The sequence below is a fragment of the Alosa alosa genome, chromosome 16 (assembly GCF_017589495.1).
Source record: "Alosa alosa isolate M-15738 ecotype Scorff River chromosome 16, AALO_Geno_1.1, whole genome shotgun sequence".
Classification (NCBI taxonomy): domain Eukaryota; kingdom Metazoa; phylum Chordata; class Actinopteri; order Clupeiformes; family Clupeidae; genus Alosa; species Alosa alosa.
The window spans coordinates 19,745,314-19,762,395 of NC_063204.1; the positions used below are offsets into that span (position 1 = coordinate 19,745,314).

Below are 17,082 nucleotides of genomic sequence, written 5' to 3' on the forward strand. Positions count from 1 at the left end.
ACTTCCTCATATACAAAAGGAAGTCTGGCATTTACATGTAATGGTAAAAACTGATTCTGAGAGCCAGTGGCTACGGGCGACACAACTCACAGAGCAGGTCCTCGGGCAGGAGCAGGTCTCCTCTGTGCTGGCGGTGCGGCTCTGCCTCTGGCCCCAGGGTGGAAGGAGGCTGTCGCCGGAGGAGGGAGGGCATCCCACCACCTCGTTCCCATCTCTGTCCTTCAGGGGGAAGGGCTCTCCATACGCCACCAGCAGATCCACCAGCTTACGGTCACCCTGCGTGCGGTTAAACGTCTCCCAGTCCAGGCGGATATCTAACAGCAGGTAGACACCTTCCTGAATCCTGAATTTCCCCTTGGGGATCAATAAAGTATCTATCTATCTATCTATCTATCTATCTATCTATCTATCTATCTACCTTACAGCCACCCAGGTCCAACAGGAGGACAACAACCCCTCTATAACAACTCTATAACTGTAAATAAACCAACGTATAGTTCTGAAATATAAAGATCTATCAATATGTACCCACATGCTTTACAACAGTCTGATGTAATACACATCATTTACAGTAAATGTCATTAACTACACACTTGCTCATACATAAGAAAACATCAAATTAATTCCTGACAACATTAGCAATAAATCTTAAGTACTCTGCTAGACTAGAAAGACCACAGCAAAAAAAGGGTTTTACACAGTCATTAGGCATGTCCCTTTCGCCTGCAGCACTAAGCTATTCTCTATCATTCTAAAGATATTTATCATGGAACTAAATTACCCAACAGCAGGTCTTACCATAAGGGCTGGTGTTGTTCAAGCGCAATGAGCGTGAAATGGTGTCTCCCCCGGACACATGGCTCCCAAATCTGTAGAGTAGGAGACACCTCACATCAGTCTTGTAAATGTCTAGTTTGTCAGGTCAACCTGGACCCAAACACAAAAGCAATGTCATTTTCACAGGTTTTACACTGTACACACCAGACTGTTCTATATATACAGTCTATGGTACGTACAGTTTGCCCTAGTGTAATATCATACTGGACCTATGTCAAAGACTGGTGTAATCGGTACCAGTCCAGTCAGCTTACCGTATGATAGGTCCCTGGTTCTGGTTGTCTGACTGAGGCCCCGACATCTGGAAGTACAAAGGACAGCCTCTCACCCCCATTTGGACAGGGATGCTCGTCGGCTCCAGCTCCCCAGCCTAGTCATCAGGAAGAGCTTTTAGGTGCCGTGCACACAGGACATATGGCTGTGATCAAAATAGTGAAATACTACTGTTGAAAATAAACAGAGTGCTGCCATCACAATGAGAAAAAACATGAAGGGGAAGGGAACATGATGCTGCCAATGTAATGCAATTGAACAAAAATGTCCGCCCGGTGACACGTGCAAGGAAGGAATGCATGTGAGTATGCTGTTCAATTCAATTACCCCATCACACTGACATGAAACCCCACCATCACTTCCAGACTCCAGAGAGAAATAGAGGCATTACTGTATACGGATCCTATGGTGTTTTTGTGTCTTTTCTGTGAAATGTTATCTTTCCAGAATATTCCAAATATATGATTAGAATCCATGCTGTGATGTAAATTAGAGCTGCACCCTGTTTTTCTTCCTAATTATTCCAAATTTGTAATGAAAAGGCCAACCTTGCATATGAGGAGGTCTGTGTAGGCTCCCCACATGTTGGTGTAAGCCGTGATGGTCACAGTGAGGGTTTCGTGGGGCCCTAGAGTTCCCGTGTTGGGCTGGACAAAGAACGCCACACCCTTCCCATGACTCAGAAGACACTTCACAAAATCTACAAGAGACATACTACACATTACATACAGTATAATACAGTATCTACGGACACAGCAGGTTATAATCCATACCATACCATCGTGAGCCTTTTCCTTTAGCTTCTTTGCCTGGATGTGGGTCAGGGGTCTTTTCACATATGCACTTCTGAAACACACCATTTGAAAAAGGAATGTTCACATGGAAGTGTTTTTGGAATTCAGTGTATTGACAATACAGTAGAGGCCTGTTTGAAAGCTTGTCACTGTACCTGTGCTCACATTCATTGATTTTGGGCTAGGTGGGCGGCCAATGAAATACTCAGCTTCCATGGTAAAAGGGGCGGGAATAGCCGTGTGATTGGTCATAACCAGCTGTCTGGAGACAGTTGTTCCCAGGAGCACCTCGTTACCAAAGTCCAAGCGCACTGGCTGGTCCCACCCACTGGCTGGTTTAGTGGCCCTGCAGACGTCAACAACAATAACAACCAATCAACATAACAACAACAGACATTCAATATGACAACCAAAGCTTGTGAATTAGTTTCATTTCTGATGCACAAAGACTGACGTACAGATAGGTAGACAGGTAGGCAGGTAGAACAAACAGGCAGACATATTGGGTTTATGTTGGTTGGTGATTAGCTGACCAATGGTTTGACTGTCTGATTGATTCACAGTTTATTGGTGAATTTGCTGATTTGTTGGTTGTCTGCTTAACTTAGCAATTGTTTGACTGACTGACACAAAGTATGAGAGTAAACAGATGAGAGAGACAGACAGGAAGACAGACAGATTACCCGGAATTGGGTAGAGAGTAAGACACACTGAGGGTCCTGGCCTTGCCAAAGAGACCCAGGACCACAGGATGGGCCATTCCCTCCACTTCACATGGGGCAAGCACTTCAGTGAGCTCCTCCTGCATCAGAGGAGACAGCACCCCATCACACTTAATTACAGTCCACAAACCCACAAGGTACAGGACACAGTAAACCACAATGAGGCTTTGCCAGGCACTGGTCATTTTATAGCTGGACATTCTGGAGATGAGAGTGAGAGTGATCTGTGATCTGTGTGGGGGGGGGGGTACTTGCATCTGTGTGCGAGGTGAAGGACACGGTGATGTCCAGTTTCTCGTGGGCCCCCAGGCTGCCAGAGCTGGGAGTGAAGCTGGCTAAGCACAGGGAACCCTGCTTCCCCCGGAGCTGTGGAGAGACAACAATAGGGCCATGGCAGTCTTCATAACAGATGTTTAGTTCCATGTCCTAATTTTGGTATTTGGTATTATTTTCAAGTATTTGAAATTCGCTCACTTCGCTCAGTCAACTGATACAAGAATTTGTCTGTAGTGCCTCGTAAGTAATTTTGTATGTATATGGCGATAACAGTGGCATAGAAAAGATCACATTTCTAAGGTTTTAACTTCACTCTACTCAATCAATTCAGTGACACCATATTGGCACCAAACAAACAGTGGCTGTATCATGCATGGTATTACATTACTGTGTGCTTTTTCTCTGTTTGGACACCATAGATACCACATTGTTTTGTTACCATGGACACCTCTATTCATTTATTTATTTTGCCCGCATTGCTACTGTAGGTGCTATTGTGAAATGGAGTGTATTGGCTCTTGTGGTGGTTCACCTTTCCCCAGGTGAAGTGTGAGGGTAGCAGGGTCTGGTTGAAGAGAGTGGCTGTTCCGGTCCATGGTTTTCCCACGTACAGCTCAGGTATACGCAGCTTACAGCGCACTAGACACACCTGTGGAGACTGCACATGCGCCTGAACCAAGAGGTGGCTAGAGACATGGAAATGAAAACACACACACGCACACACACACACATTCACACAAGCAAATAAGTATCTTTTTTGTACCATTGAGTACACACTATACAGAGATACAGCCATACCATTTTACAGTTTGTGTGCCCATATTTCACATTCCCATTCTTTGAGGAGTTGTGCAATACGAGGTGTCTTCAGTACTCCTGCTTTAGCCAGCAGATTGTGTTGTTAGTATTTCCCAACCACTAGCCCCTATCTGAGCCAGAGCGTTAGTGTGAGAGTTGGCCCGAGGCCCACGGAGCTGCAGCAGTGCACGGCCACACCAGTGGCTCGGCTCCAACTAACTCTCCCCCTGCACTCTCCCCGCTCTCTCTCTCTCTCTCTCTCTCTCTCTCTCTCTCTCTCTCATCCGGCCCCGTTCTCCACAGCCAGCTCCAGGACGCTCTCAAAGAGCTGGCAGCGGCGGGCTCTGAAGCGCACGTCCACCCGGCAGGAGGCCAGTGGGGCCAGCACGCCCGCATCTGGGTCCAACTCCACCTGACACACACACACACACACACACACACACACACACACACAGACACACACACACACAGACACACACACACAGACGCATACACACACACACACACACACACACACACACACACACAAACGCACACACAGACGCACACACAGCACACCGCAGCACACAGGAACAAGGGTTAAGACCACTGGCTGTGGCCATTGGACTTGGCCCAATTGTTTAGAATAACACAACGCATAATTATAACCATCTGTTAGGCTTAATGCTCAACATTAAATTTTGCAAAAAACCTACTATATAGCCTTGTGTGTGGAATTCTGTAACAGGCGTGTGTTTGGTGTGTGTGTGAGTGAGTTTATGTGTGTGTGTGTGTGTGTGTGTGTGTGTGTGTGTGTGTGTGTGTGTGTGTGTGTGTGTGTGTGTGTGTGTGAGAGAGTATGTGTGAGTATATGTGTGTGTGTGTGTTGTACCTGGTTGTCCTGGTCCTTGTGGTTCTTCCTCATCTCTCGGAGGCTCCAACAGGCCTCTAGCTGGGTGGGATTGTAGATGGAGAAGGCCGAGTGGCTCTCGGCACCCAGCTGCAGCAGGCCCAGGTCCACCCGCGGCACGCTTACGGTCAGGTGCGGGCCCTGCATACATTTTATCACCATCACAATTTTCATGATCTTTTGCAAGGTGGCGATCTTAAGTGATGCAGAATAGACTTATATTCATCAAACAACAAATTCACACCAAAACATCAACCCTATAAGGGACACCAGGCAAGCCTGATGCTTTTTCTCTACGAAACTCCCACTAGCGTCTAGGCCTACGTGTCGATACGTGTGCGAGCCCTCGCTCGGTCTGAAGCTCTTTTCCTTTTCTTTGCATCTTTCATCAATGGTTTTCGCTGCTTCTTCGGCGGCTTTGCCATTATACACATGTTTGCAACAATCGCTAGCGTTTCGTTAGCCTGCCTCTGTGCTGTGGATGCAGGATGTAAACTTATCCTGCTCCTCGCAATGTCTAAGACTTTGTGAGACTGAAGGTCAGCGGGTACTATACACTGAACTTCTTCCTACAGGCAGTAGGGGCGGGCGAGAGAGTCTTCATTCGCCCTGTAATGAGTCATTTAACCATATACCAACTTACGTAGATGATTAATTAACACGAAAACGTTGCCTGGTGTCCCTTAAAAGGAATATAGTCTAAGTCTAAGTATATAAGTCTCTTTGTACTTCAGTACAATATATGAAAGCCTATCAAACCCAACAAAACCTTACTCCACCTTAACATACCTACGTTATCTGCAATATATTTAACACATTCACATATATTGGGTAAAGATATATAAATTCAGAATATATTCTGGAGAGCAACTGCATCCAGACTGAAACTGTAAACTCATTATTGTGCTTTAGTAAGTGTGACTTTAATAAGTTTAGCGGGTGTGTGATAGCACTCTTCTCCCCAGGGTCCATTCATTGTGTCTCACCTTGAACTTGACATCTATGGGCAGACCCACAGGCTCTGGGTGGTGATGGACGTGGCACAGCAAATTGGTCGCAACATGATCTGGCCTTCCTCCGGTCAGCACCAGGTCCAGTTCCATACACTCATTTGGCTCTGCAGTCCAAATACACACACACACACACACACACACACACACACACACACACACACACACACACACACACACACACACACAGATTCAGTTTCACTTGGTTGTGTAGCATGACTCTGGCAACATCAAGATCCTATAGTCAATTCACAGTGTGTGGATGCATCAACAGAAATGTATCTTCCCTTTAAAGAGAGTGGTTTGCTCATAGTTTTACATTGTACAATGAAACATCGTACAGCATCTTCATATGGGGCTAAACTGTCCACATATGGAAGTGCTATCTGAGAAGTTTCAACAGACCGGAGCCCATATAGGCACATGCACTTACCTATTTCTCCTGTAGGGGGATCCACCTCTATGATGTGGCAGTCGGAGATGCGTTCCCACTCAAAGCGAATGATGGATTTACTGTGGTTCCACATCTGAAACATGGGGCGAGCAATCACAAGGATCAGTCACACAACCCAGTGCCTGCTTGTGCAAAACTTTTTTTCCGTGGCACTTTCTGGACTACAGGGAAAGAGATTTGCCTTTAATCTCTTGTTGGTGAATGTGTGTGTGTATGTGTATGTGGGTATTGGGTGTTTAGAGGGAGAGCAGATAGCTAACAAACGTTCAGAAAAAGTCCTGTTGGCAAATTTGAGGAAAAGTCGGTAAAGGGGCTATTTCACACAATTTGAGGGTGCTGAATTCAAATATTTTGTTTACCAAGCTCAATTTTGAGTTTTAAGCTTGCTAATTAGCATAATTAGCATAATTCACATACTTTTTGGCTTTGCCATCAGATATCATAGGAATTGCAAAAAATTAGGCATTAATATACTCTTTATGTATCAAATATGTTGTAGGACAGGACAGGAATTACCCCAATGACCCTCGAGTAGCAAGTGAAAATAAGCTAAAATTAAAATATAAATGTAAATAATAGATAAAAGTCAGTATGACGTTTAGAAACAAAATAGATTCCTTGATAATAAATTGATAGAAAAGTACTGTAGGTGACTGCTCATTTTTCTGTAGAAAGTCCTTTGTCACTAACTATTATGAACAGTTGTCAGTCTTTACAGAGGATTTACACTGTATTTTTTTTTAACTGTAAAGGCGACTGTGCTTGCCTAGTTAAAACATCTCACTGCAGAATAATGGAAGAATGTGCATGTTTGAGGAGTGCTGAAGAGTGCTATGGAGATTGCATTATTTTGCAAAAGAATTTAGACAAGATATCCTTTTATAGTGCAACAAAAAAGAAACATTCTCCAGTGCATCATTACTGCATATGATGCTGAAAGGAAAGTGGACCTAGGACAAATCCTCAGCTATGAACTGATTAATGTTCCTGTACTGTAGCTATTGCAGATAGTGATGGTTATTTGTGAAGTGGAAATAAGTCTATCCTCACAGGTGCTGTCTAGCAATGTGGAATGTCCAGTAGTGATCACTGCAATAACTGCTCATTCAACACTGGTAATAGATGCTCAAGATCTAGTTACAGTATGTCTTTAGGACACCCATCTGACTACAGCACATTTAAGGGTATGCAGGAATGTTTGTGAGAAACTTTCGTATTGTTATTTGGTATTTGTTATGTGGTAGCAAATGATAGCAAAACAGATAATGGTGTATAGGCCTATCTGATTAAGACCTGAGTGGTTGAAACGTACTTATTAAATTACACTGGGAGCAAAGAAGACTATCTTCACTTTTTTCCCCTTTACAACTGTCAAAGAAATCCCATAAACACGGGAAGGCCTAGGGTAGCCTACATCAGATGGCCTAAAGATTAGCAGCATTAAGTGATTTGCATGCAGTAATTTGAACACTGACCTTGATCTAACCTACTTTGGCTATTAAAAGGTAATTTATTGCCAAAACACCACACAATATAAATGAGCTATAAAAAACAATAAAGGACTTAATCACACACAAACTACTATTTTGCTGACTACAAAAATAATAATTATGTAGAAAGTTTAGAAGTTTAAAACCCAGAATTGACCAAAAATGCACCAAATTCAACACAAATGACTCAATACACTTGGAGGAGGCCTGCGTCCTTTCTTTTCCAGATATTTTAGGATTTGGATATCGTTTCAGTATCGAGTATCAAGATATTTATGGCAGGCATTGTATCGAAGTCATACTTTTTGGTATCGTGACAACACTATGCCAGAGCCACTCTGTTTTCTAGATGTCGGATCGGAGGCTCTACCACCACCAAGTGATGCTGCTCAATGGCATTTTAGAAGAGCACATTATCAAGCTCTAGTATGGAGGCAAGCACACATGGAGGCAGCTGTGGCCTACTGGTTAGCGCTTCGGACTTGTAAACGGAGGGTTGCCGGTTCGAACCCCGACCAGTAGGCACGGCTGAAGTGCCCTTGAACAAGACACCTAACCCCTCACTGCTCCCCGAGTGCCGCTGTTGTTGCAGGCAGCTCACTGCACCGGGATTAATGTGTGCTTCACCTCACTGTATGTTCACTGTGTGTTTCACTAATTCACGGATTGGGATAAATGCAGAGACCAAATTTCCCTCACGGGATCAAAAGAGTATGTATACATATACATATATATATATATATATATGAAGGGTTCAGATGCAAAAGCCTCTAAATGCCACCTATGTCAAAAATGAGATAAAGATGGTGAGGGGATGCTCTCCACACATAGTATACGCTAATCAAATAATTTAACTTCTAAACCCACTAAATACCACCCTCTTCCTGGTCTGAAATATCGATTTATAGGCAAAAACCTATAGGAGCCTGAATTTAAATTTATAGATTTAGAGGGTGTTGCATCTGAACTCTTCATATATATATATATATATATATTTTATATATATATATATATATAAATATAATATATATACCAAATCCAGTGTTACTGGAAGTAAAATGTTTTTTACTTGTCGGTTGTTGCTGACGGTAGATGCAGTTCTGCATTAGGCTTATTCCCACTATTTAAGTTCATATGTACTGTAGGCTATATTCTGAGTTGAAGGTTATCTGTGCAACTTGTTATTGTGATGAAATGCATTAAACACCACATGAGTGACTCACTATGTTAGCAATAAAAATTATGGTTGTGTTTTGATTAGAATTTCCGAGTTTATTACATGTTAACTATAATCATGTTCCCATTAAATATGTTAATAAACTATAGTACGGTTTCTTAATGCTCAAACATGTATTTAGAGAACACTTTTATTTGGTTTTAGTGATTACTTTTTAAATCAACTCAATTTAGGGAAAAATAAGCAACAAAAAAAAATCGCTATTTTATGTTAAAATGCTGATTATGCAGCTTAGAACTCAGAATTGAGCTTGGTAAACAAAATATTCAGAATCAGCACCCTCAAATTAGGTAAGAAGGGTGGTTTACCAACTTTTCCTCAAATTTGCCATCAGAAGTTCTCTTCTGTGAAGCTGCTCTTCCTCTAGTTTGAGTGTGTTTGACAAATTGTGTGTGTAAGGCATACTGTTTACATTTAACCTTTGTGTGTCCTTGTTTGTGTGCGTGCGTGCGTGCGTTTTTGATGATGGTCTGGATGACGTCCGAGAGAAATTGCATACACACCAACATGGTGTGTATGTTTGTGCGTGTGCTTGTGAGGTCAGGTGTGTGTCTTAATATTTACTGTAAACCTGATGCGTCAGCATATGCATATTCCTTACTGTGTGTGTGTGTGTGTGTGTAGTTTGCTGTGTAGGGGTAAGTGTGTTTACCATAAACCTCCTGCGCATGGTGGTGTGGATGTACATGTGGCCGGGCACGAACATGGCATACGGCTCTAGCAGGATCTGATACGGCTCCGTGGAGCCCTTTACCTCCACCTCCATAACCGCCACATCCTGCACCGCCACCGGCAGCGCAGCACTGCACACACACACATACACGCACACGCACACGCGCACACACACACACACACACACACACACACATGCATACACAGACACGCACGCATATTTAAGACATGCTATCTTATCTTATCTTATCTTATCTCATATTATATTATATTATATTATATTATATTACATACCCTTCCCCATTGATTTGTTGGGGGAGTTCTGGCACATCTTTTATGACCAGATGACAAACACTGTGGTAATCTATCAACTGGGGAGAATAAAATAAATAAATACACAAATAAATTGATAGCTACATCCTAGGTAGATTGGATAAGTGTGTGTGTGTGTGTGTGTTTTATAGCACCTCCTGTGGGTTGTAGGTGATGACAAACTGGTGCTCCTGCAGAGGCCCCAGAAGGCCTGTGGCAGGGCTGATGAGGAAGCTGTTGTCTGTGGCCAGGTGATGCTGGATGCAACAGATCTGGAGCTTCACCAGGGAGAAGAGCCTGCATGTTGGGCATCATCACCTGCCATTCAAACGCCAGCTCCAGATGCCTGTAGTGTTACAGTCATACACAAATCACATCTATCACAACCTACCAGATGATTATGTAAAGCAATCAATCAATCAATGTGTTCAGTTGTTGTTTGATTGCAATATAGATTCAATGTGCTCAAAACATTACACTAGTTTATACTAGTATTCATACTTCCAATACACAGCACTGAAGATATTATACTAGTCATCATTGCCCTTGGACATTTTCAGCCGGTTGGAAATTTGACTAATTTTATTTTTTTATTCTTATTTATTTGATTTATTAATATGTTTGTTGTATGTCTTGGTGTCACGGGTACGATTAAGCAATATAGCACGAGTGAGAGTGGGGTTGGTCATGGATATTCCCACGGGTGTTGTTCGGCCGTAGCCACAAGGCCGGAGGCGGAGTGGCGCAGGTTTGCTGCATGCATATTACAAGGACACTGGGCCATGTCATGTAAGGGACATGGTACAGCAAAAAAACGGAAACATAGCCTACATTGCAGAACCACTCAACTTTATGAATTTATGGTGAATAAATGTTACACTACTGTGCACCATAGACATAATATTATGTCTATGCTGTGCACAGCCTGACGTAACGATGCTAGCACGTTAGCAGCGGTAAGCTAACTATGCTAACGTTAGTTATCTACACGTCTCCTCCAAGTGACAATCATATTATACACAATGCTGGCAATGCAGAGAACAATTAGCATCCTCGTTTATCTTACTTACATTAAGTTTGTGTGGCTTAATCCACAGATGTGGTGAAGCACTGTTTCGTTATGGTTTGCTAAGGAGTAACCCATTGCTTGAAATAGTGGAGAGCTGGGATGAGAACATTGTGTCAAATTTTCGCATTGTATAGCGGAGTGATTTATTATTAGCTGTGCAAAGTCTGAGTTGAAATGTCCAGGGATATTCCAACTCATGGAACGTCTCTCGGCCAATCAGAAACAAATAAATAGTTCCATAGAACCCAATTGTTGTATAATGGCAACTACGCGTCCGCATCTACTGTCTTTGTTAGTCTATGTATGTGTCAATGACATCTTATATGTGGAGCGCTTTGGGTTGCACTATGTGCATGTTAAATGCGCTATACAAATAAAACTGACTTGACTTGACTAGTATAGATTAAGAGACTAGTTATTAGTCTATAAACATACATGCATCCTATAGTACACAGATTCTAAAACATGTATTGAGAAGAAGACAGTGTCTGGGACATCATTCCAAGTTGTCATAGAGACTGTGCTGTGTTTTTGTTTTGATGGGTCTGTGCATATGTTTTCTTGCATACCTCAACATATGGGCAGACTAATTGGTCTATGCCAGATAGCTGCTGCCATTCAAAAGTTATGGCAATCATAGCAAAAGTCTTGCTCAACCTACTGGCTGCATGACAGCCGAGTGAAAAGTTGGTATGTCTGCTGTCTGACTGCTGAGTCTGAGGCATGAGAAGAGACTGAAGTCATGGAATCATACGGCATCATTACCCATCAGGCTGTCAGGCTTGTGCATTGAGCCGAGTTAGAAAACAAACAAGCCCTCAGTCCTGAGCACTCAACAAGCCCAATGACAAACACACAAGCTAGCATTTTCTCTCATTCTTGCCATCCAGCCGAACTCATCTTTGCATAAAAAAACAAGTTTCCAAACCCATATAAATTTACAGATTTGAAGTGCAGTATTTACAACATGTTACATTACGTTTCAAAAAGTTACATACTATTGTGACATCATCTTAAATGAAAGAAATTGGTATTTGACATGATTTTGTTTTGCTTTGTTTTGCTCTTACGCGTTGTTTCTGATGACCAGCGTCCTCTGTAGAGTGGAGCAGGGGTTGGTGGAGTCAAAGCGCACAAAGTGATTGGCTGTGAGGTCACACAGCTCCCCAAACTCAGGACAGTCCTCTCCACCCGACACAGAGACCAGCTCCACCGCAACCGTCTGGGCCTCACCTGAGAGTGCACACACATACATACACACACACACACTCCTTTAGGTTTCATTATGACCGCCGCTAGCGAAGCTAGCGTTGCACGTGCTACAAAACAAATCATTCTGTGCAATGGAAGATTTACCAATGTTACACCGGTCTGATACAGTTTTGCCTATACATGCGTGAGACTGAGACGCCTGTTTATTTTGTTTTAAGTGCGTGCAGGGTGTGAGAGGGGAATCGATGTGCTTTGATTCCAGCTTGGTAGTTGTAGTCTGTGAAATTAAAAAGCACGTGTGTGTGTGAAGTATCCAAACAATGACACCTTCATTTCCTTATGGCTGCTTTAGCAACACACCTTAAGCTACTGTGTAGTGGGTCCCATTTAGAAGTGGCTACTTCATTCGCGCTTTCCTTGACTCATGGAGCTGCGTGAATTTTATTACAACTTTTCGCCACGATATGGCAGTTTAAGTCCGCTTTGATACTGTAAGGCGAAGCCATTGGTTTCAAAGGAGATTGTATTTGTGTCGCCAGCATAGCCTATTGACAATTTATGTTGTAAATAGGCCTACCTGTAAGCTTGTAGAAGCTAACAGCTTTCTATTAGGATCTAGTTTGTTAGTTACAGTTTTGTCATAACTCCCTGATGCATTTTTGCATTTAGAATAGCCAGAGCTTGGATATCTCAATCGGAAAATTAAACAATATCGGGTGCCTATGGACAAGGTTGGGTGAACCCAGCCTGATCTGCCAGCTATTTATTTTTTGATTTCTTAAAAGATTGAGCTTGGTCTGGTGAAAGCCAGACTAGCCATGGACCTCAGTTACACAATGCAAGGGAACATGAATCAGCCTATATTTGCACGAACAATAACAGACAACAGCTCTTAAACTTTGGCCCGTTGAAATGTGTATGAACAGTCTAGCGACGCATTTCATCAAGGCCCATTTGGACATGTCAGTTATTTGCACCACTGGTTAGATGTAAAACAGCATTTCGTTTCAGACTACTGTTACTTAAATTGTGCATTAACAATAACGTTTCAGACTACTGTTACTTAATTTGTGCATTGACAATAAATATTACAATATTACATGAACTAAAGATGACTAAAATCTTATGCAGAAGAAGAAAAATTCCAAAAATCCATCTATCCAAAAATGACCTTTGTTTTTGATAGCTGTTGAAAACGGCATGGAACTGACAGAGATGTTTTTGTTTATAAATAAATAAATAAATAAATAACATTATGCTGATACCTTTTGCTTTTCCCAAATACACTGTAGCCTGCAGGTGTAAGAGACCTTTCATCAATCCAGTTGCAATGGATGAACTGTAATGAACTGCCCTACTTGTGATTGTTTAGAGATTTTAAAGGTTTTATAACAATGCTACATCTTCTTTGGCTATTCTACAATCTATTCACCTTTGGTGCTTCTTTCTGTGCAGCCGCACACACACACTCAGGCATGCCAAACAAGCATACACAAAAGTTTCAAGAGTGGGGGATGGAGTAAAATATGGAGACAAATTGAAGTGTGATTTATTTTCGCGGAACGGATGTACAGGACTGAGCGGCGGTCATATTTTATACCGCTATGCAGTACATCTAGTTTACATAGGTATGCCTCCATAACCCCTGATTGATTTCACAGGCAAATGTTTGTCATGCTTTTGTCACCTTTTGCATTTGTCACCCACTGAGCTATGACACTACAAACCAAAAAGTGCTAGGATTTTTAACGGAACAAGCATTATGTTGTAATTGCATGGCCATTTTCATGGGGCAGCTTATACCATAATCTCATAAAACGGATGATCAACACTTTGGTGTATAACAACATATTTTTCATAAATCTTCAGCCACTTCTCTATGCACTTTTTGGGTTATTACCATTACAAGCTCACTTGAAGATACTGTTGTGGAAACATTGTTGACCTTTCATTCTGAGGCTGCCAAACGATTATGGTCAATTCAACTGTAACTAACAGTTAATCTTTAATGCAGCCCGATAGGTTTGATGAGTGTAGGAACAAAGGCACAAAGTTCACACTAGTATGGCTTTGGATTGTCAATACTGCTAGTCAACGCAATGTTTTTAAACACAATACCATTTGATACTATGTGATGTGTATGGGTCAGTTAACAGACCTAGAGCAGACAGGCCCTGTACCTTTGATGGTGATGTCTTTGACCTGGCAGTTGTCACACACGATGGTGAAGACCTGGGAGAAGGGTCCAGCAGTGGTGGGGAAGAACACCAGCTGAAAGGAGGGTCACAGGAATTAGAGCTTAAATCGGGCCCAAAAAATCAAGCCCGACCCTACCCGAGCCCGTGCACGTTGTGCCCGAGCCCGGTTTAAACCTGACATTTTTTAAATACGTGGGCCATTATAACTGACATTCTCAACTACAATTCCGAGGTGTTTGAGCTACAGAAATCTGTTTAGAATTGACCAGAGCCATATAAAGGTAGAGTTGCGACAACTCCATTGACGCTAATGTTCCATTTTTTTTTCCAACAATGGCAGCTAATGGAAGCCTCAAATAGTTTAGTCTGAACGAATTAGCCTAGAAAAGGGTCAAAGGTGGAAGTAAATACAGCAAAAGCATATTTGGTATCATTTGAATCGTAATTTTCTGTAGATTAAGAATTTGTGGTGCCTACAGCGCAGATTTGTACCGAAAAAAAATATATAGGGCTTTGAATGGAGCATGGCACAATGAGTTTTGGGCCAAAAACGTATGTTAGTACATCTTGATATTAGCTGATATCTCTTAAGCCAATTGAAAGATATTCATCAAACTTGGTCTACTTACCCACTACAAGTTGTCAAAGAGCTGGCAAGACAATTTAGGTCTTGAGGTCAAAGGTCAAGGTTACAAGGGGTCACACAAATAACTCACATGCAGTATTTGGTTCATATCTCCAAAGCAGACTGATGGATCTTCATTAACTCTAGTACATTTATTGTCTATACAAGTTAGACGAACTTAGGGACTTAGGGCCATGGGGTCAAAGGTTAAGGTCAGTTTCATCCCCTGACATACAAGGTTATAGACGGTGGAGACATGCTAATCAACATGCCATGTTCAATTCAATTACTGTAAATATAGTGAACTTTTTTTATGTTGCACAACATAGACTTGGTTGTTTTTGACATGGGGAGTCCCTATCTACAGCACAATGAGTTTAATACCCCTCCTTTGTATATAAGAATCAAGAATCTGATTGCAATTACTGTATGCAAATGTGCTTAGCAGTTATATAACAGTGAAATACTTCCACTAGCATAGTCATGACCTGACCAATATCTCTTTCAATATTGCCCATGCAGTCCTTTCCACAGTACAAGCACTGCTACTTCCAGCTGTAAATTATAGCTTTCTCTGCTGTTGTGACTTTCCATAAGTTAGTATGACTGTTAACTGTGGCCCTTGCTATTTTCCCTTTCATGGACAAGGTGTTGTCCACTTTCTCCTGGCAATTTCTTTGACCCTGAAGACTAGCATTGTCTTCCAGTTTTGATGTTAGTAATGTGGCATGTCCGTTGTTATCTGTTCAGTTGAAGTTAGGGGTGGGCAAAAATAATATCTAAATATTTTGGAAGATTTTGACAATATTATAATTAAATACGAATTTGTTACAAGCCACCTTATAATTTCTAGATATCAATAATATAATTAAATATGAATTTGTTATTTTCAAATATCAGTATTTAGCCACCTTATAATTTTCTTACAAAGCACATTAAGAAGGGACACAAAGTTGGATTAGGATAGCAGTTCATTTTCTAAATTTTGTTTCTGAAAGATGATCCTGTTGTTGTAAAATTTTCAAATCACACGCTTCCCAGATGGATGTGCCATTGGTCTAGTGTTATCCAATTCGTGCAGTTTTTCAAATGCACGCCATTATTACATTGTTCGTGGCCAGACCCTTAATCTTTCTAGATTACCAAGGTCTGGATTTTCCAGGCTAGAAAATGTCCACTTCCAAATCCAATTGTCTAATTAACAATTACCACTTGACTATTTAGTAATTTAGCACTCTGGAACAAGGCGTCCAAAGGAGACAATGTAGATAGAAGATTTTCCGAAGACTGTTGATCTTTATTCACCGTATTGCAATGATAGTACAGCCCATCCAAAGTCCAGACCAACCATCAAAGCAATAGGGAGGAGATGTCATCAGCTGGGGCCCCCGGTAAGATCTCCCCTACGGATGGCTATATTGTACACTATATTTTATACTCCTCAGCCCTTGAGAAGTGCCACCCTCTCACGCCATCTCCATCAACACCCTTCACCAATCAGTACCAAGCAGAGTCGCTTACATTGGTGGAAACCATCTTCCCATCATGCATAAAACTATATGCAAACCTATGTAATGCAAAGGTAACATATGTAAAATAGTGTAACCCTAAGTTTTTCTGGTTCCTTCCAGTTTGGTGAAATAAGGCCTTCTTATCTTATTCTCTTCCTAGCTGGACAGGCCCTAACTCATAAGGCACAGTGGCCTCCTCATCCCTGTTCTGTCCAGTCCTCACTAGCTTGATAACACCCCATCTCCCAAACCTATGTAACCATATGTAAATAGGAGATCCTTCTGTTTCATCCTTTGGTGAAATAAGGTACCCCTCTTCCTAGTAGACTTTATGAAACCCTCCTCATCCCTGATTACATCCCCCTTCACATCCTGAAAATCCTCACCATAATAAACCTAGTAGAAAAACCCCTTCACATCCTGAAAACCCACCATAATACCTAGTAGAATCCTAGGTAATATCAGTCCGCTGCTGCCGTTGTTTATATGCCTACTACTAACTTCAGGGAACAAAGTATAACTATTGCAATGCGATGCAAGGGTAGTTTTTATTTCTAACAGTATTCTATCAACATAGACATTTACATCAATTGTCTGGCGTTATAATTTAAGTTGAAGGAAATAGCTGTAGATGACAATGTTTATCAGATGTTTGACAGAAATGGTTTGGATTTAATCTAAAACTCTGAACTGAAACAGTTAT

The 17,082-nt window shown here is 41.8% G+C and overlaps 1 protein-coding gene across 1 annotated transcript in view; it reads right to left on the minus strand.

Annotated features, from left to right (window-relative positions):
- dlec1 (DLEC1 cilia and flagella associated protein) overlaps nt 1-17,082 on the minus strand; it is a 36,494-nt gene that overhangs the window by 5,594 nt on the left and 13,818 nt on the right. The window contains 20 exon segments of the mRNA XM_048266553.1: nt 91-314; nt 799-869; nt 1,092-1,207; nt 1,659-1,810; nt 1,889-1,956; nt 2,060-2,084; nt 2,087-2,250; nt 2,588-2,706; nt 2,882-2,992; nt 3,435-3,588; nt 3,982-4,112; nt 4,572-4,730; nt 5,576-5,706; nt 6,033-6,126; nt 9,433-9,583; nt 9,747-9,823; nt 9,920-10,025; nt 10,027-10,110; nt 11,904-12,066; nt 14,226-14,316. Coding sequence (XP_048122510.1) covers nt 91-314; nt 799-869; nt 1,092-1,207; nt 1,659-1,810; nt 1,889-1,956; nt 2,060-2,084; nt 2,087-2,250; nt 2,588-2,706; nt 2,882-2,992; nt 3,435-3,588; nt 3,982-4,112; nt 4,572-4,730; nt 5,576-5,706; nt 6,033-6,126; nt 9,433-9,583; nt 9,747-9,823; nt 9,920-10,025; nt 10,027-10,110; nt 11,904-12,066; nt 14,226-14,316 — 2,391 coding nt within the window.